This window comes from Lepisosteus platostomus, chromosome 1 (assembly GCF_059453375.1).
Source record: "Lepisosteus platostomus isolate fLepPlt1 chromosome 1, fLepPlt1.hap1, whole genome shotgun sequence".
Taxonomy (NCBI): domain Eukaryota; kingdom Metazoa; phylum Chordata; class Actinopteri; order Semionotiformes; family Lepisosteidae; genus Lepisosteus; species Lepisosteus platostomus.
The window spans coordinates 20952210-20972378 of record NC_142611.1 but is presented as its reverse complement, the minus strand read 5'-3'; the positions used below and the strand labels follow the sequence as shown (position 1 = coordinate 20972378).

The 20169-nt window shown below is 37.2% G+C and overlaps 1 protein-coding gene across 5 annotated transcripts; it reads left to right on the top strand.

Moving 5' to 3' along the window:
- Window positions 1–902: 902 nt before the first annotated feature.
- On the top strand, window positions 903–14999 carry LOC148677839 (alcohol dehydrogenase class-3-like). Of its 5 annotated transcripts, XM_088627154.1 has the most exons (11): window positions 903–919; window positions 1166–1283; window positions 2068–2144; window positions 3220–3321; window positions 3987–4137; window positions 5770–5857; window positions 7010–7229; window positions 9436–9696; window positions 10336–10468; window positions 12478–12616; window positions 14878–14999. In XM_088627154.1, the coding sequence occupies exons 3-11, from the start codon at window positions 2127–2129 to the stop codon at window positions 14906–14908; spliced, it is 1143 nt and encodes a 380-aa protein (XP_088483280.1). In that variant the 5' UTR covers window positions 903–919; window positions 1166–1283; window positions 2068–2126; the 3' UTR covers window positions 14909–14999. The 5 variants fall into 5 exon arrangements, with proteins under 5 accessions (XP_088483280.1, XP_088483282.1, XP_088483273.1 ...); XM_088627156.1 differs by lacking the exon at window positions 903–919 and having other exon boundaries at window positions 1166–1235; window positions 2052–2144; XM_088627147.1 differs by lacking the exon at window positions 903–919 and having other exon boundaries at window positions 2052–2144.
- Window positions 15000–20169: the final 5170 nt, after the last annotated feature.

Below are 20169 nucleotides of genomic sequence, written 5' to 3'. Positions count from 1 at the left end.
TAAATTTGAAATAAACCAGGACCCAGTTCTTTACCACTTAGACTTATTATTATACCGTGTGAATTTATTTAAAACCGGATGTTTTGATCTCCATGAGTCAATAATTCCTAAGCCTAGACATCACCTATACAACTCCAGAGGGGGATGATCTAGTAGGCATACAGAATCTGTCTATCATCAAAAACTGTATAAAAATCTACAGTTAGGATTATTTCAATATCCAGAAATGTACCCTTGATCTTATTTATCTCTTCCTCAACATCAAGAAACAAAGTACTATTATTTCATTTAAGGCATATACTGTGCCTTACAAAAGTTAAACATTGCTAATTATACACATCTTTTTCCAGTCAATACTTTTATAGCAAGCTCACTTACGTTTTAGACTCAACGTTTTCAAATGTTGCTGGATTACAAGTGATACACATCTTCCATCTTTCGTATTTTAATCACAAACTCACATGCTCAGACAGAAAACATTTAAAGACAAAATTACATTTGTCAGCTGATATCTTACAGAAAATCAAAAACTGAATTATGCTGCTATCTTCCCCAGAACACTTAAAACTTATTGCGGCAAAAGGTGGCTCTAACAAATATTGATGTATGAATTTTACTGCCATTATTTTTATCTTTCAATGTACACTCAAAATTGCAATACCCGCAGACTGATTACTGTCAAATGATAACTAAACATCACTGCCCCCATCGGAATGTTAGTCCTAACTAGAGGAACATTTTTTTTAAAATAAAAAGCTCCACTTAATCTCTCGCAATACAAAAAAAACAACAGCTTTTCGTTTTGCTAAATCACGAAATCCCATATTTAAAACCCAGCAAAACTGAAAGGTGGAAAAATTGAAAGCAAGCGTACGGCTAAAATCCATTTTCTGTGCAGGCACAAAATACAGTTCTATAGGTAAGTAATCTGTACAGTGCACCACGTCTATGTTAGTGGTTATATTAAAAATGCAGTCTGTAATGTATAAAAGTATGACAGTGAAATATTGCCTTGCAGACACTGACAGTTAACAGCTAAGTTAATAATAATAATAATAATAATAATAATAATAATAATAATAATAATAATAATAATAATAATAATAATAATAATAATTGAAGCTCTTTTTAGCTTCTTATACCCTGTACTGCTGTATTACTCTAGTACAACAGGCAGTACTGGAGACTCTGAGGTGCCTACAGAGGTCCTTTGAAAGAGGAAGTCGTGTATTCAGGTGGGGATACAAACTTGTGAGGTCTTACAGTAATGCTTGCATTTTAAGGTAATCTGATTTTTTTTTTTTACATTCAGCCCTACTGTGTTTTTTTCTTTTTGTCGAATTTTCTTTTGAAAACAGTAATGCTAAAGTTCATGCCATAATCTAGGGGTATGGTAAAAAGTTTTGTCCTTATTTTGAAACGCAAAGTTTTTGTGTATCAATCCCTGGGGTTGTTTCGCTTTTTCATAACTGTGAGAACATATTATACCTGTAGCTGTTATTATTTCAGTTAATGAACTATTTTTCTTTAATTGTTCATATTACTGAACATAACATACTTACAGGTTATGCAACCCGAATACATAAATCAATAGCTGTCTGAAGTCTGAAGTCCGTATTTTGCGAACTACATTTAGAGCACCGGTTATAGCCGTTCATTCTCAATATTTGCGATACAACAAATCTTGCAAAAATGATTCCCTGTAGAAGTTATTAATTTACGTGACAAATTATGCTGTATTGATTAAAATAAAGTGGACGTGCATTTTATTGTTGCTGTCTGTGCTACAAAAGAAAGAACTAAATCTTATTGCTTCGTCACCCACAGTCACACGAATGTTCCACGACTATCCTGATCTTAATGGGCTTAAGATGCTTTTGGTTCCTTACGTTTTACATGGGATCTCATAAAAAATACTGCAATGTTATATTTACTAAATTTGCAGTTCTTCTGAATCCTTAGCATTGTGTTTAGAACAGTTTACGCTGGCCGGCTGCGTGTTGTTATTTAGAACACTTATCTTTTCATTTAAATGTCATATCTCCCATTAGTAACACTGTCTCACAGGTTCACGCTGGCCAAAGATCAGCTGTTTAAACGTGCTCTTGGCTGGCTAAAGAAACACCATGGGAACAGCCGGAAAGGTATTATTTTTATTGACTTAAAAAGTACATTTGCTTTTGTAGGTTGATTTTCACCCTTCCTAGGAATAAGACCAGTCTCAGTATATAATCACATTATCATGTAAATATTAGTCAGAGTTACAAAAAGGGTTATGCAGTACTAAGAAGTCTGACTTGTTTGAGATAATGTACCCCAGTGATACTGTGTACAGTACTTTTCCAAGTGAGATTCCTAACCGTGTTACAAAGGTCATTATAGTGTTCTACTTCCAGTAGAACCTGTAAACAGTTACATTAGCTGCATGTCATATTTCTATTCAAAGCCCTTAGTTCCGGTTTATCTGAGTGTTGAGAGGGCTGGGTTGGGGGTGTTGCATCATTGTAAATTAAGTATTCCAATTAAGTACTTGAGAGACATTAAGATTTTTGCTGTTTAAATTTACATCCATTATCACTAAGCCACATCTTACTGGAAAGCACAACGGCACTCTGTGAACAAGACTGGTTTCCTCCCGCAGTCCAAAGACATGCTGGTACAGTAGGTTAATTGGCTTCTGGGAAAATTGGCCCTGGAGTGTGTGTGTGCGTGTCTGGGTGCCCTGCAATGGACTGGTGTATCCTGCCTTGTGCCCGTTGCTTGCTGGGATCAGCTCCGCCTTCCCTGCGATCCTGAATTGAAATTGAATGAAGCAGTTAGAAAATGGATGGATGAATAAATGAATACTCCATCACAGAATGTGGAAAGTATGCAGTGTGATGACAAGAGCCCACCAGATCTATGACCTTCGTATGTAAAATAAATTTTGTTATATTGCGTTATATTAAGATTTAAACAAAATATTCTTAACACTCAATTCAAGCCTTTTACCATTAAGTTAGTGGATTGTGAGAGGAAACCGGAGTACCCAGAGAAAACCCAGGCTAAAAGATTGAGAAAATACAAACTCTGCGCACATACTGTAGTACCCCAGGGCCCCAGCTCTGTGAGACAATAATGCTAACCACTGCACCACCATGCTGCCCCTGATGTAGCATAAATTATTTAAATAAACTAACAGATTAACAAATTGCAACATCACGAAAACATGCTCTACAGGTGATTCAGTGTAAGGCAGCAGTGGCCTGGGAGCCTGGGAAGCCCCTGTCTATCGAGGAAGTGGAGGTGGCTCCGCCCAAGGCTCATGAAGTTCGTATCAAGGTGAGGCTCCAGCCATTGCATACCACACCATGAAACCAACTCGTACTGGGAATGGAAAGCAATGCCTAAGGCTCTTTTGGCTTGATATCTAGGATTTGTGTGAGAATATCCCAAAAATACCATTCCTTTGACTGATAATGATTTCGTTTGTCTTGACCAAGATAATAAAAAGACTGATTAAAAAAAGACAAATCAATGATGAAGGCATGCAAAGTGTTTTTATATTGTGTTCCTGTAATGAGTGCCTCTATGAATAATATGAATGGTAATTCATCTGAAATTATTTTGTATGATTAGAAATATACAGTATACCGTATATCCTGCCTGCAACCTGTTACAAAGCATTGGTGCATATGGTATTTTAATATCTTAAACATTTTACAGAGTATGTTGACTATATGTATTTATTGTCATTGAATACATTTTAAATTTCTTTCACTACAAGGGTTTATGAAAAGTTCTTGCTTTGGGTTAAGTGCATGCTAAAATAAAATGCCACCTTCAATTGACAGGATTAATTAATTTTAAATTTTACAACCAAAGTAACTTAAATCTAGTAGTTCGGAAGATTTTTAATTGATATGTTAAGTAATTGCCAATAACTGTGCTAATACTGTAAATACAGTATAAAAAGGGAATAATCTGCCCGCTGTATAATGCTACAGATTGCAGCCAGTGGAGTGTGTCACACTGACTGGACCTACGTGTTTGAGATGACTAAAGTGAACCAAACCCGACCCTACCCCATGGTTCTGGGACATGAAGGAGCTGGAATTGTGGAAAGTGTTGGTCCTGGCGTCACAAAATTTACACCAGGTGAGGCCGTTATGGTCTGATGGCTAGGTACATAAAATATGTAGTTCTTATTATTTACGTCTCAGTTTCTGTGTTCACATTTCATATTTTGCCTAGTCATATTTAGTCCACGTTTTTAAGTGTAGTGTTGATTTATTTAAAAATCTCATTATAAATCTCATGTGGGCGTGTGAGATGTCTCTTGGTACAAATTACATACAGTGCCCCGCATAAAGTCTTCACTCCTTCCAATGATATTTCCATCCATCCATTTTCTAACCACTTCTTCTTTGTAAGCAATCGGCGTGAGACAACCTAAATAGGACCGCAGTTCCAGTGATATTTTTTCAACAATGTCTTTTCTATAGCTTATTTCAAAACACAAAATCTACATAGATGTAAATTGTTATTCACACACACTGAATTAAAAGAACTGACTGTGGGTTTGGAACAGACCATAAAAATGTGGCCATTATAAAAATTTAGTCTTCCATACGTCCTCATTTTTTCATAACGTGCAGGCTCTTCAATTTAGTGCATAGTAAAAAAAGTTTGTGTGTGTTTGTTTCTGTGTGTCTGTCCTGTGTACCATGCCTTGTGCCCATTGCTTGCACCCTGAATTGGAGAACGTGGTTAGAAAATGGATGAATGTTAGTATAAAGTAACTAATTTCAACATATCTATTTAATATACTATGGATATTTTACAATTTATTTAATAGAGGGTGTTATTGATGTTGAGCATTTATTTAAATGTATTTACATTATTTTGTTACTTAAAAGTGATCAACTTTATGCACACCCTGTGGAAATGATGATTACCTGCAGCAAAAAAAAGGTTCTCGTGAATTCCTCTTATCTAATCCTTTAAATAAACTTCTCCCTGTTTTTTTGCAGGTTTGTAAAAAATAAAATTGTATTTATGTGCAGATCTATTTCTACCAGAACTTTATCACAAGATACAGTTACACTTTAACATCTACAGTACATATCCCACAAAGCTGATATGCTGTAGAACATGTGTGTAGCTGGGATACTTTCAGAACATCCTTAATACAGGAAATCAAAGACATGTTTTCAGAATTTTTTAGGTCGGTGAAGCAAAATGTTAGGTTATTATCTGTATCAGATCAGATAATGTCAATCATTGCAAAACAGTTCTTTTAACTGACCAATGGAAATTCTGTCTTAATTGTATTGAAAAGCGCTAGATTGTTTTGTGCCTTAACACCATAAGTATTGAGAAGGATCTTTCATGTAATGTGTTGGAGTCATCTTAGAAAGACAAACAGAGCTCTATGTGATCCAGGTTGGCATCTTCACTGGTATTCCAGTAGGAATCTGTTTTGCAGAAGGATTACCAGAGTTTATGGGGAACAAGATGGTTGTCCAGAAAAGGATATGTTGGACAGCTGCTGTCCTGAACTTGTCCTGAACTGTTATAGACTGTTTGAAACATGCTAGTATAAAACCCATCTAATAACTGAGGACTCCAAAGTAGCTCCATGATCATTTTAATAAGAGACTTTGTTTGCACAATACATTTTTCAGTCCTTTACTGTCATAATTTGTAAGTTTACCATATCCAGAATTTTGTTTCCCTTTATTTAATGCTGAACAGTGCACTGCATCCTAAACATGCTCTTGTTTTCAGGAGACACAGTCATTCCCCTCTTCCTGCCACAGTGTGGAGAATGCGAGTGCTGCCTGAGTCCTAAAACGAATTTATGTGACAAGAACTGGTAATCTTAAGTCTTTTTTCTTATGTCAGTCATGTAATGTCCCTTTATAAGTCTTTATAAGTGTGTAGAGGTGAAGATTTTCTTAGTAGTATTGATTGCCCAGGTGGTGATGTACAATGAGTGTCACGAAGCATTTTTCAGGACCCTATGCAGACAGCAGAATCCAGAGAGGAGTGAGAAAACACGGGGAAAAAGGGACTAGGGTAGGGACTGAAGAAGAACAGGGGGCATGTCCAAGGTGCTCTGGTGTTCAGGGGGGGTGTTCCAAGGCAAAGCTACAAATCCAAAGGGAGTCCTTGATCAGACTCCAATGTCCAAAGCCGGGTGATCTATCCTGACAAACCAGACAAGAGTTAAAAGCCAGAGCGGGATCCGGCGAAGGGTCAGAAGAATAAAAGGGGGTAATGAGGCCAGGCACTCCCGGACCCAGATGGTCAGGATGCCATTGTGAAGCCTATGCCATCCAGCCCCTCCTGGACTCGCTGGTAGGTGGGCTTCCAGGCGTCCCATCTTCCAAAGCTGAGCCCAGATTGGCAGGAACGTCTGGCACTTATAGGAAAGGGGCTGGAACTGGAGGCAGGTGCAGGAAACCTGCAGTAAACAAGGAAGGGCTAGAGCGTTCTTAAAAGGAGGGGTTTATGATCGTGACAATGGGCTTAACATTGCTATAGATAGGGGTGTGATAAGTTGGTATAAGAGCTGTCTTGGCAGTTGGTGAAATAATGACTCCTGCAACTTCCATGATGTTTGAAGGCTTCTCAAGTTGGCAGCTGCCAGTTGGCAGTCCTGTAAGGTTCTACAGTATAAAGCATGTCAAGATTTGAATGGCTCAGTGCTAGGGTGGACAGGAAAAGCTCTCTTTTATTCCTGAACATACAATACAGGAGGTTTTGCTGAAACCTAAAGCATAGATACAATTGGCAGTTCAAAATTGGATGGGTATAAATGAAAAATGCATAAATACATATTTAATAGAGTGCTGTCAAAACTGTTGCTATGGTTATGAGCTTATACTGTACCTTTGATATGTGGTGATATCAAAGTCTAAGTTTGCTGTTCAAATCTACTGCTCAATACCTAAACAGAGAGCCTGGCAACAATGGGAAAAGGTTTACTTAACTGGCCACATATATTTACTTTTTTAATTTGCAGGGAAAATACACAACAGGGTGTGATGGCAGATGGTACCAGCAGGATAACCTGCAAGGGACAGCAGATCTATCAGTTCATTGGCGTTAGCAGCTTCTCTGAATACACTGTGGTTCCAGACACCTCGGTGACCAAGATTCGAGCCGACGCTCCCCTTGATAAAGTGTGCCTACTAGGATGTGGAATTCCAACTGGGTATGGTGCTGCACTCAACACTGCCAAGGTGACTGCTGCTCGTCTGCTTGAAGCCTTACAATAAATCAAATTAATTAATTCACGTTGTGGTAGACTTCAGGTTAATACCAGTTCATACCTGATTTTGAGGGCTTTCGAAATGCATTGTGGTGATGTCAAGAAACATCACTGTTCATCACTACTGCACAAGTATTCCTGAAATAAAATGTTTATCACAATTACATTTTATAGATATCTTTACTTCATATATCAGGGGTTGTAATTTAGCTGCAGAATGTGGAGTGAGATATGCAGTTAACAGAAAGTGATTTCAATAATAGTGATTCAAGAAAAGTTTATTAGATAATCAAAAAGGTATGTCATGATTTTGGAATGTGTAGCATACAAATGTCATCTTTTGCACTGGTAATATGGAACATACATCTGGACTGTAGTGAACTTTTTAATTGCATGTGTAGTGTCAAACAAAAGACAAAGTTCAGGTGTTCTGTGAAGCAGAAGTCTCTTTATTCATATGCATATGGAAGTCCAGCTTGCAACCACCAGACTTAAAAAATATGTAGCTGAAGATGGTCCTTTATACCTTAAAACAAAAAGAGTTACTATGACATATTCTAAACAAATGATATTACAGCAACACCTGCCAATTAATTATATCTAAGTTGCAGACTAGACAACAGTTAGTTCTTTTCATATTCTTGGCATACAGCCAGCTTACCAAATACATGCCCCTTATCTTACTGACCAAGGACAGGCAGCATCTTTATATATATTTGAACACAAAGCCTACGTCAAGCCTGCATAGTTTGCAAAAACATACAAAAACAAGAAAATGATATTATTATCTCACTTCCCGGGCGTCTCTCTTATCTCTTCATTCTTCATATGCATTTGAAAAGTGTGATGCATTCCTTGATTTGTTCAAGATTCCAGCACATTGGATATTATTTTTTTTGTTGCCACTGTTCAGGTGTTGTTTGACCACATTCCAAAATAACTGTTAATTTACAACTATTCTAGAATTCTTTTAATTCACTATACTATCAAAATAATAGAAATTGGTATGTTTCAAAGGGGCCATTGCATATCCAGAGTAGAGGAAATGGTCTAACACATGATGCCAGCATTTGTAAAATAGCAGAATACCCGGGTTTTTCATCAGTGTGCTGCAGTATGTGTAAGAACACTTATATAGACAACCTCTGAAAAACCATAATTATAATTATATGTATACAGTATGTTTCTTGGACATCACTGAAGACTATAGCAGACCTGGCTAATGTATTAATTTTGAAAGTCTCCAGGTTTCCAGGCAGTGGCTGGTGCATCAGAAAAAGAAGAAAAAAGCAAATAGTAAAAACTATTCAGGCTACAAGAGCTACTGATTGAGAAGGAGAAACAGGAGATTTCACATATTATTAAATACCATTGAGTGGTGCTGTATCTCCATAGCCATGTGTGAACTCCAAGTGGAATTGATACCATGTCAGTTGCAGCTTTAATCATGACAGGGTTTAGACTGAACTGCAATTCAGGTTAGTTGTTGAATTTTGTTTTAGGGTGGAATTGAGTATAGTAAACTCCATCCCTGACTTATGTAAAGGTTACATTATTCCACACATTGTTAAGTAAACAACCCTATCTTAGCCACTGTGTGAACATACGGTATACAGTATAGAGGATTATCATTCATTATATTTATACATTAAAACGATTTGCTTAATGAAAATACATTTCAAGACCCTATAGTTAGGATAAACAACAAATATAGCATACACATAAAAATATACAGTAAACAATTCATTTGATTTTTTTAATGCTCATTCTATGTTTCCCTAATAACATTTAAGGTCAAGACAGCAATACAAGTATAAAAGCTGTGAGTGAAGATCAATCACAGCAGTCTTAGAATCACTTGAGCACTTCCCTGACTAATTGGGTTATTTATAACTTTAAGTGAAAAATTACGAGATGATATGCAGAGGTGGCACTAAGTGTAAAAGGGAGCCCGGATGGATGTTGGTGGTGACCACATTATGTCGTTTACTCTGTGTGGTTCAGCCATGGAGGGTTACATTGCTTGCTCTTTGTGTATATAACATTAAGTTTGCATCACTCGGAAATTTCATTATGGGATTCGTGAGAGATTTAACATAAAGTCAATACGCATGTTGTAGTTGAGGACAGGTTGGTGTTTAAGCTTGGTATTTGAACTCTTCTGTCCCGGCCCACAGGTAGAGCCCGGTTCAACCTGTGCAGTGTTCGGCCTGGGAGCTGTGGGTCTGGCTGCTGTGATGGGCTGCAAGGCTGCCGGAGCCTCTCGGATCATTGCAGTCGACATCAACAAGGACAAGTTTGAGAAGGCCAAGGTGTTCGGCGCCACTGAGTTTGTCAACCCTAACGACCACAGCAAACCCATCCAGGAGGTCCTGGCTGAGATGACCAAAAGCGGAGTGGACTTCTCCTTCGAGTGTGTTGGGAACGTCTCTGTCATGGTGAGTTCAGTAGGGAAGATGTTCACTTTTAAAAGTTTTATGTACCAAGAGACCCCATTGATTTAAATGTGGAATTATTAAACATTTTGGACTAACATACATTTGCTTATGTAGATGACTAATGAAACATTTGGGCTTTTAAATGCATTTTATTTGAATGTAAAAAGTGATGACGTCCATATGACATGGTGTCCAGCTGTTGCTATGATCTAGAGTTTGTTTAGACTTTATATATCAACTTTCAACACTGTTTACAGCAAATTAATACTTTATTATGCATCTTATCTACTGTCAGACTTGTTTATTCTTGGTATCAAACTTGACTCTTGACCAAACTGGCATATCAGCTCTAAACATTCTCCTACAACAGGATATTGTTTTAAACTATTTTAATTTTGAAAGCTATTGATTTTAAAGTAAGAAGGTGTGCCGTTGTATAAGATCTACAGATGTGTAAATGAGTTTTCCTGCAAGCATTTTCTGATCGATGACATATGAAGTGTTGGTTGCCTCCCTCTGTATTCTGTACAATGTGTTAAAGTATGCTGTAGATAGTGTGTAATACCCATAACTTTTGTTTTGAGAGATGTCTCGTGATTTATTTGCACATTTTGAACAGATGCTTCTTTTCTGTTTCAGAAATCTGCCCTTGAGTCATGTCGCAAAGGCTGGGGAACTAGTGTCATTGTTGGCTGGAATGAAATGCATGAAGTCTCTACCTCGCCTCTTCAATTAATATTTGGACGCAATTGGAAAGGCACTTACTTTGGAGGTGAAGTTTGCTGTGTTTTCATTTTAATAGCTAAACTTTTTGTTAAAATACATAAAATTGTAACTGGTGTTTAAAAAACTCCAATCGAACACGTTCGAACCGAGATGAAATTAAACAAATATCTTTATCTGAAGACAATTCAGTAATTCTGTATGCTGATACTTGTGTCTTGTGACTTGTGACTTGTTAATTGGTGTTTGATTGTTTACCTGTTAAGACGTCTCAGCTCTTTTTTCTATCTTAAAAGATAGATGTTGTAAGATGTTGCTTAACATCTTAATAAGTGATCAATTTATAATTAACAGATACAGTTTTAATAGTGTAGAATCATTCTCACAAAGAGCATTTTTTTTCTTTCTGAGGAGGTACTATTAGTTACATTTCCAATTTAGTAATAGACCCACTTGAGAGAGGTTCTATAGTGAATAACTGGTAATACCTTGAGAACAATGGCTTTTTTAAGAGAGCAGCACAATTTTAAAAATGCATCACAAATCGAAAATTGCAATTAAGAACTCATCTGGATCAAAAGAATGTGCAGATGTTTCAAGTACCAGGATTAAGAACCACTGGCAATTTTCTTTTCATTGTTTTGCCTTGATATATTATGCAAGATTTAGTGTAGAGCAGATGTAGTTGACATACTGTATGTCCTCTGGGGGCACAGTGGCACAGTGGTTAGCATTGCTGCCTCACAGTCCTGGGGGCCTGGGTTCATGTCTGGAACTCGGGTGCTATCTGTGTGGAGTTTGTATGTTCTCTGTGTTCGCTGGCTGCTCCAGTTACCTCCCCTCACAGCGCAAAGCCAAACTTGAAGGTTAATGGGCCCTGGTGTCAGAGTGTATCTGTGTCTGTGAATGCACTGTTATCCCCTCCACAGGGCAGCCTGGATGGGATGCTTTCTAGCTCGGACAGTGTCCGACTGCTCCACAACTCTGAATTGGATGAAGGGGTTAGAAAATGAATGGATATGTGACCTGCTCTGCTGTCAAGTATAATTGTCAGAGATTAGTTAAATTACAGAGAGCTTTAAATATCAGAAGGTGCATTTGAACTATAATAAAGCCATAGTATTTGCAAAACCAAGGCTACTGTTATCAAAACCCAATCCTGAAAATTAATGTCAGAATGCTTGATAATGGTGTACATTGTAGTGAAGATGTTTTGAATTAACCGAAACATTTAGAAACTGGAACAATAAATTCCAAGCATACTTGTTGGGAATAAGGAATGTCAACCATAACACATGCCGACATGTATACAAAGATACAAAGGATACAATACACAGTTGTTAACAATGCTGTAACACACTGGGGGTGGTCTTTTTAAAAGGCACACAAATTAAGTTAAAACAAGTTAAAACACACACAAATGCCATCATAAGTTACAAATTCTGTTGCTCTTTACTAACAGTGCAAGAAAAATAAGAAAGTCTCATCTTACTAACTAGACTTATTCTATTCTTTGATTATACACACTATAAATGCTGGGCAGCGTCTCTCTCTGAGACCCTTCTCAAAATTCTTTCCCAAAAAAATTTTCTCTCTGACTTTTTCCAAAAACTGTCTCCCAAAAACTATGCTTTCAAAAATATCTCAAATACGAACTCACAAATTCCAAGCTACTGTATAAGCTCCTCAGTCAGTTGTGATTTATTATGATCTGTGATGGCCTGGAATCTCATCCAGGGTGTATCCTGTCTTGCACCTGTTGCTTACTGAGATAGGCCCCTTAAACCCTGTATTGGATAAAGTAGTAAATAGATTGATGGGTGGACTTATTGCAATTGATCAGAACAAAGTGAAGAAGCTCTGTCTCAGAAAGGTTTAACCAATCTCATATTTTTGTGTGGCTTCATCGATGGGTGTAGTATTTACACCATGTGGGTGGGTGAGTGAGTCTTACTGCACATATGTGTTATGTTTGGATGAATGTAGCTTGTCTAACACAGATGTATAACACTTTGCTCTGTGGGTTAATGCAAAGTATATTGATGCTGTCTCTCATAGGCTGGAAGAGTGTGGAGAGCGTGCCCAAGCTGGTGGAGGATTACATGGCAAAGAGGCTGAAGCTGGACGAGTTTGTGAGCCACACTTTGCCTTTGGACAGAGTGAATGAGGCCTTTGACCTCATGACTAGTGGGAAAAGGTAGCAAAAAATGAGAATCGGTCTATAGTATTGGTAATGTTTCAATTACTCAATCATGGCTCAGTTAAGGGGAATGTTAGGGTATTATATTTGCTCATTCCCATATCCAAACCAAAACAAAAAATACAAAGCCTGTATGTGTGGATGTAAAGGTTGGAATCACTGTGGAAATAACAGACAAAGGGCAACTTTTAGCAATACATAATCATTTACCCTTTTCTTCTCCAAGACAATAGGTCATATTCACAAGTTGTTATATAAAGGACATACAAAATTCTACTGTATAAGGTAATATTTACTAAGGAGATATACATGTTATGATATACAAATACCTGTAAATTAGAACACCATTAAAGTGTTAAATGTTTTAAGGTGTGCATTAATAATGACCTCATCTCTCATGCTTCATGCTTAGGTGTGTCTTAAGAACTTAGGAAAGTCTGGGAAAGCTTTGAAGAGATAAATATCAGTTTCCTTCTTCAGAAATTTTGTCTGAGGTCTTTTGTCCTAATGATTTGTTTCTTTAAAAATTATGCACTTCACCGAGTAACCAGTAGATTTCTTCATATGTCTCATTGCCATTGGGAATTTGTAATGTAAAAATTCATTTCAAATTTACCATTTTACACCTTTAATACAATTTTCATTAGAAGCACAGCATCTATAGTATAGCATCATTACTACTGTATATAGACATGTCAGGATCACACCACAATTTTACTAATATGCAGTCCTTTGATTTTTAACTATCAATGTTTTAGGCTTGGATTCTCTAAATTACGCAATTCTAAAATGTAAGAAGTGAAATTTGCTCCTTTTATTTGTGCAAGATTCTTGACAAGGGTCAATGGACTCTTCACTATTTTGTCTCTGACTGATCATTTACTCATACTTTATTTTGGCTACATTCACTGATTTCTAAAAGGGATAATGACCCAACACGTTTTTGTAAAAAAAAGTTTCCAGGGAAAGGATCTTTTACACAGGACTCTGCTTGTGAATCAAAAAAAATGTGTTCTGTTAGGCCTTAAGTGTAAATCTAACCTTTTTTAAAAAAATCCACAAATCCTCATTACCATTATTATCTTTCTCCAACCACAGTAGTTGTGCCACCGCAGGAGTAATGATGACTGTGTATTCTTCTCATTGGAATGTGCCATTTTCTGCTTTCTGTCACTGTGGAGAACAATCTTGGCCAATTGAAGCTTACTCAACTACAGCAAAGCTTAGCCACTTCTGCACCAATGCTTATGTCAGTTAGCCACAGTCGGCTGATAACAAATATAACCCAGACTCAGTGGCAATGCCAGACAATCTCTGGACTGTAGGGCTCAACTTGAGCACTAAACCACTGTGCTGCTCTCCCTACAGAAGCACACATACTCACTGCAGTGTAAATACAGAACTGAACTGAACTACAGTACTTATCAATGTGACATGGCAGCCACTAGTTTTTTTTCCCAGCCTCTTTTCTATTTCTTGTATTTTCTCAGTACTCTCAGTAATGTAGACTGGTTTAAATTGTACCAGGAAACTGTATGCAGTGTTATATCAGATATATGAAGCATGTTCTGAAGTGCTTCTTTGCTTGTGAAAATTTTGTCATAAGCAAGACTGGGAAACAAGCTCGTGTGTCGCTGTTGTACTTGCAGAAATATAACTTAAGACATCTTCTTTATTAGGGAACTGTAGTACTAAACAGTGCATTTCTACAGTATGTATCACCAACTGATGTTAATAGTAATTTTCTAATACATAGAGAACATCATGACTTGCAAAATGTTAGAATTGTATCTTATACACTACAAGAATGCCCATAGTCTGAATGTTTTTTATTTTATTTTGCTATTTTAGAAATATTCTTTGAAAATAGTTTGCAACAATGCACTCCAAGAATCATTTCCACATTTCTAATGTGTTGGTTGTTTTTTTCCTACTATGTGATCAACTATAAATCTAAAAAACTGTACTTTTTTGGTAGATTAATACAAAACATTCTAAATGAAGGTTATTGTGTAATCTAAACATTTCTGCGGTTCTGGAATAGCAAAATATTGCACTGGTTTGATTGCTTTCTGGGAAATCTAATGTGACCTCAGTTGAGAAGGTGGCTTAGAATGGAGCTGACATTTGGTGTCAGTGTAAATGCAGTAATGGCAGACATACTGTACAATACAACAAACAGAATATTAAGTGCTGTTTAATGTGAAAATGAAATCTAATTAATGTCTTGACTTTTATTTTTGTCTGTTTTTTTTCAGCATCCGAACAGTCATAAAAATGTCAGATTAACTTATGCAGCTGTTTGCAGAAGACAACTTAGAGGACTCTTCTCCACTTGTGTGTCCTGTTCCTAAGAAAATAAAATACATACTTATGCATATGTGGTGGGTATTCTCAGTCCTTACTTTGATATGAACAATCCCTTCTGAACATACAGTACAGAAAAATCATATTAACTGACACTGAAATTAGGATTCCGGAACACTTTATTATAGAAATACCCTTAACTGTGGAATAGATCAGGCATAAAACCATAAAACCATATGTCATTATTTACTCTTACATTAATTTACAGAAATCAAGTGGCATTCATTGAGAATAAATCACTTGTTTTTTAAATTGATTTATAAGATTTTTACATGGATATTGTAACAGAATGTAGGGCAGTGTTATAGAGAGCATATTTTTTGGACAGAGAGTTCTGAGAAGTCTCTACTCATTATAACCCTGTCTGCTGAATTTTGTAGTTTCCCATGCCTGTCCTTAAAGGGAGGGACACTTGGTTAGCTGAGTAATGAGACTCAGCTCTCAACAATTAGCTTCTTTCTCAACCTATAAAATGGCAACATTTTGTCTTCTGGTTTGGGAAAAGACCAGAATTTTTCCAAGGAAGGATGTAAAATAGATTTTTCTGGTTTGAAAGTGTGTTGAAAGATGAACTCTGTGCTGCACTATAAAACTCACTGGAATAGTTAACAATACTAGAAGAGCATTCGTGAGGCTTGTTTTCCTGTAGTACATAATATTATACAATTGAAGGATCCCAGCTGGTAGTGATGTGACACCCCTAAACTGTCACAATTTTTTTTAATTGAAACTTGGGTCTTTAAACAGTTAACGTTTTGGCTGTTCCTCCTTTAGATTTTCAAATGGGTAGGGTAAATAAGGCTAAAGATGAGTAAGCGAACAGCTGCAAAATCATTCAGCAAAAACAAGGTGATGCCTTAATACAGATTTAGGGCATATCTGGAATTTCACATAGATGCCTAGATGTCTTCCTTTAGGACAGCTGTGTCTACGGGTTTTCTTTCCAGCTCAGTGCTTAACAAGCCAATTGAATTGATTATTGTCCTACAGTAATTGCAGTAATTTAACAGTTCATCTCAGCTCTTAAGATGCTGCTGATTTCACGAGAGCTATAAAATCTGTTGGACTGAAGCCCTTCAGGACTGGAATTTGGCCTCCCTAGTTTAATACTACTGTGAGAAATAAGTTTGCTTGACAGTTGTTTGGCTGTGCACTCCCACACTGCTAGAAAGTTCTGCGTCCATCTGTCACATTTATTTAATTTAAAATAGCTGTACATGTGGGGTGACATCTTCACTCATTCAGCAAACGTTCATTTTATTTCATACTGAAAGGTGAAGAAAAGAAACACTGCTTTTCAGCACTATTTAATTTACATTTTTTAATGAAGGAAATTTAGTTATTATTGTAGCCCCAAATATGTCTAGTATTGCACTTATTGCCTTTCAAGTGTTGTTGAAGTTGTTGTTTGCTGTCATTGTCTGTAACTTCTTGTATCTTTCATGAATTTCTTTCACAGTATATTAGCACTGTTATTTTCTTCGATTCTCTGAGACATACAGTGCCTTGCAAAAGTATTTAGAACCTTGTACAGTTTCATTGCATAAGTATTCAAACCCTTTGCTGCTGCAAATCTAAATTAATTTAGATGCACAAACTTACCTTACCAAGTCTCTGTGTAAAAGTATTAGTGACTCGTGTAATTTCAGAGTAACTAATCAATACCTGTTTCTGCAAGGCCTCTTGGTTATGTAGTCAATTTCAAGTAAACATTCAGCTTTGAAGACCAAGAAGCTTTTAAAACAACAGGTGGATAATGTTGTATTAAGGTACAGATCAGGCAAAATGCTAAAAACATTTCAGGCATAAAAAAACATTTCAAAGACCCTTTATGTATCATTAAGTACAGTAGGTGAAGGTGATCATTAATAAACGGAAGGAAGCCAGATGCTTCCTAGATGAATCAGGTGTCCCTTCAAATTGTTCAGAAGGTCAAGGAGGAAACTGGTTAAGGATGCCACTGTGAAGCTAACAGTGACTTTGGAACAGGTGTAGAATTCTGTGCCTGAGATTGGAGGAAATGTCCATGGGTCTAACTGGGATAATATCCAGTTAATATCCCATGTCGGACAAGACAAAATTGGAACTTTTTGTTCTAAATGCAAAGCTTTTCATCTGATGAAAACTCAAGAAAGTGGATCGGTTGGTCAACACCATCCTTACTGTCACGCATGGTGGTGGCAACATTAGGTTATCATTCTGTTTCTCATCAACAGGACTGAGAATCTTGTCAAGACTGATGGGAACACAGACAGACCAAAGTATTAGTAAATCTTAGAGGAAAACCTGCTTCAGACCTTTACAGTTACTGCGCTACTATGTTGCCTTTTAGCAGGACTATACAGGCCAATACCACACTGGAGGGGCCTAAGAAAGACTTTAATACTACAGTCCATAAGTGATCCTCAAGAACCGTGAGAGAGCTTGAACAAATCTGCAAAGAAGAACGGGCAAATTATTAGCTGCCAAAAATGCTTCCACCAAATGTGGAGTTAATAGGTATGAATTCTTATGCAATCAGTATATTTAAATTTGTTCTCTAGTTTTTGCTATAATTTAGAAGTCTTCAGTTTGTGCTTGGGCATTCAGGTTTTTCAATAAAATATTAAGTCTAAAAGATGTGTAATGCATCATTATGTAATTTCACAAAACCGGACACCAAAGGAAGGATCTCAATACATTTTCAAGGCACTCTGTATCAGGTTATTCAAGGAGAATGTGACTTCCTGTCAGCAATCTGTTGCTATATTCATTGCTAAAATTGTGAGTCAATGTCATAAAGTTTATGGTTCGTGCAAAGTTGAAGAATGCTTAGAAAATATCTAAGTTGTTTTTAAAAAAAACATCTGAGAGTTTTAAAATCAGAATATGTGTACAAGAACTATGTAGAATTGTGTAGATTAGGTGAAATAGCTGATATATTAGTGAAGGGTATTAATGTACCTCAGAGTACAGTATAAAACAGGAGTTGACAGTATTCCGGTTTTCAAGTTCTCTGTGATTTTCAGGCAAATTGGTCTTATCTGAAGTTGTAATTTCATCAAATCACATTATTTCAAAATTAATCAAAAACAATCATTGAGTTCTTTGAATTATTTATACAAAACAGTAATGCATTTTAGTCAAACAAGTATATTCACAAGATTTTCAGACTTCTGAATTAATCCCTAACTTTCTCCAGTGCAAAACATGGAGAAAGCTATTTTACTGATTTACAGTCAGTGTTGAGTTAAGCCCCTTGGCTTGATTTTCTTGATGTAAATTTTTGCCAAAAAACCTCAACATTGTAAATCATATCTGTTTCTCAAATGCTATGTTCAGATTGCCAAATCTGATATCTTGGAATTTGATCAAACAGGAATGTAATTTTAGTACTACCAGAGTAGAGATATCCACAAGAATTTCTGCAGATTAAAAACATGTGCAGAAATTGGCCTTGAATAGTGATCTGAAATGGGCAGTGAAAGAGGCTGTTTGACCAAGATGGATTCAGTAAAAAGGCAAATACCACCATGTTCTGGTTTCTTTGCTTGAACCTATGTAGGCCTGTCAGATTGGCATGTAAATGAATGTGAAAATTGATTTGCATTAGGTGCATAATGTATTGGAAAAACAACTGCACCATTCAAATGGTTGGTTGAATGTGATCCTGTCTATTTTTCCATAGTGCGATTCCACTTTCCATGGTAAATTTGGTGGTGGAGTTAGCTGGTTCTCAGTAATCATTGCTGCCTCCGGGATATTTGCGGTTATGCAGTGTGGTTGGTAAGGGATGCACCTCTCTTCCAGTTGGCACTGAACCTCCAGTACTGGGCTATGTTTCCTGTGATGTGTTAAGTCACAATTTGCTCAAAGGTGTGCAGGTTGAAGGAATGTGCCTAGGCTTTCTAATTTTCACCTGTGGGTGGTCAGGTGAACATAGCTGAGAATTAAAAAACAATTGACTATGTATTGGTGATTCTTAAACATTCCGTTTTCCAATTGTGACAGGCAGATATCCTGAATCAGGGAGGATCTGCACACATAAAAACACATGATGGCTGACTAAGTGGAGTCCAGGTGACTTAGTTAGCCTTTTCAGGTTCTCAACGCAAATGAAACACTCAAAAATCCCAACCAATGTGTACTGTATGCAGAAACACCATTCACCATTTATCTTATAAATACAATTATCACCCACTGTTTGTTTTTACAAGGATTAGAGGGTCTTGTCTGCTAAGGTGACCATAAACGTGCCACAAACAAGGGCAGGCTGGAGGACATCAGTTCCAACAAGCATCCCTTAGGGTCTAATGCCCTGGAGACTGCAGGGAACGCAGATAGTCATCTCCCACAGAGAGATAGAGCAAGGAGAGCAGAGGTGTCACCCAGGCTACACCCTCTCCTTCAGACGGGAATTAACAGGGAGAGCAGTGTCATCATGCACCCAATGTCCTCTGCTTTCCCTGGTTTGAAAAAAAAAACCTCTCTCACTCTTACAGTGGGCTTTGGACCAGATCTCCCACTCCACTCCCCTCTCTCCCTCCCGACAGGCTTTCATCTTTTTCATTCTATGGAAAAAGGTTCCAGAACATCTGATCCTTTTGATCCTTCCTTTTCATTCCATCCCTTCTCTCCTCCTCTGATTGCTCAGGCTGGTATAGCAATGACAAATTGTCATCTCAGGCAGGCTCAGGCAAAGGTGCATCACCATTTATCTCAGGTCTTAGTGACAAGACCTGCACAATTTGCTGCACCTTCCTCACGTTGGGAGTACTCTTGAGTCACGGGTTGCTGTACCTCCCTCACCTCTGCAAACTCTTTGGGTTACACATTTCCTCATACTGTAGGTCACCCTTCCTTGAAGGTCTTTGTCCTGCTTGCCACTGCTTTGTTAGCTTTCCAGGGCTGAAGTTCAGTCACTGCTGCTGTGTACACTCTACCTACCTGTATACCAAACAGAAAGCCTAGTTACACCCATGAGAGAATATGCAGAAACACCCTTAATCTTCTTAATTACTTTATTTGGCCAGATCATGCCAATAATCATTTTAAATGACAACCTTGCCAAAATGCTTGCACCTCATGCAGAACACAGCAGTAAAATAAAGAACAGATTAAGTCATGCAACTAAAAATACAGTGCATACATGCAAAGGCAGAGCAGAAACATAAATAGCATGTAGAAACTCAAGCTCCAAAACT

Bases quoted from the DNA above. Each gene is read 5' to 3' on its own strand.
- LOC148677839 (XM_088627154.1), top strand. The intron at 5,858-7,009 runs GTAATCTTAAGT...TTTAATTTGCAG, and splicing joins AATTTATGTGACAAGAACTG to GGAAAATACACAACAGGGTG. The intron at 7,230-9,435 runs GTGACTGCTGCT...CCCGGCCCACAG, and splicing joins CTGCACTCAACACTGCCAAG to GTAGAGCCCGGTTCAACCTG.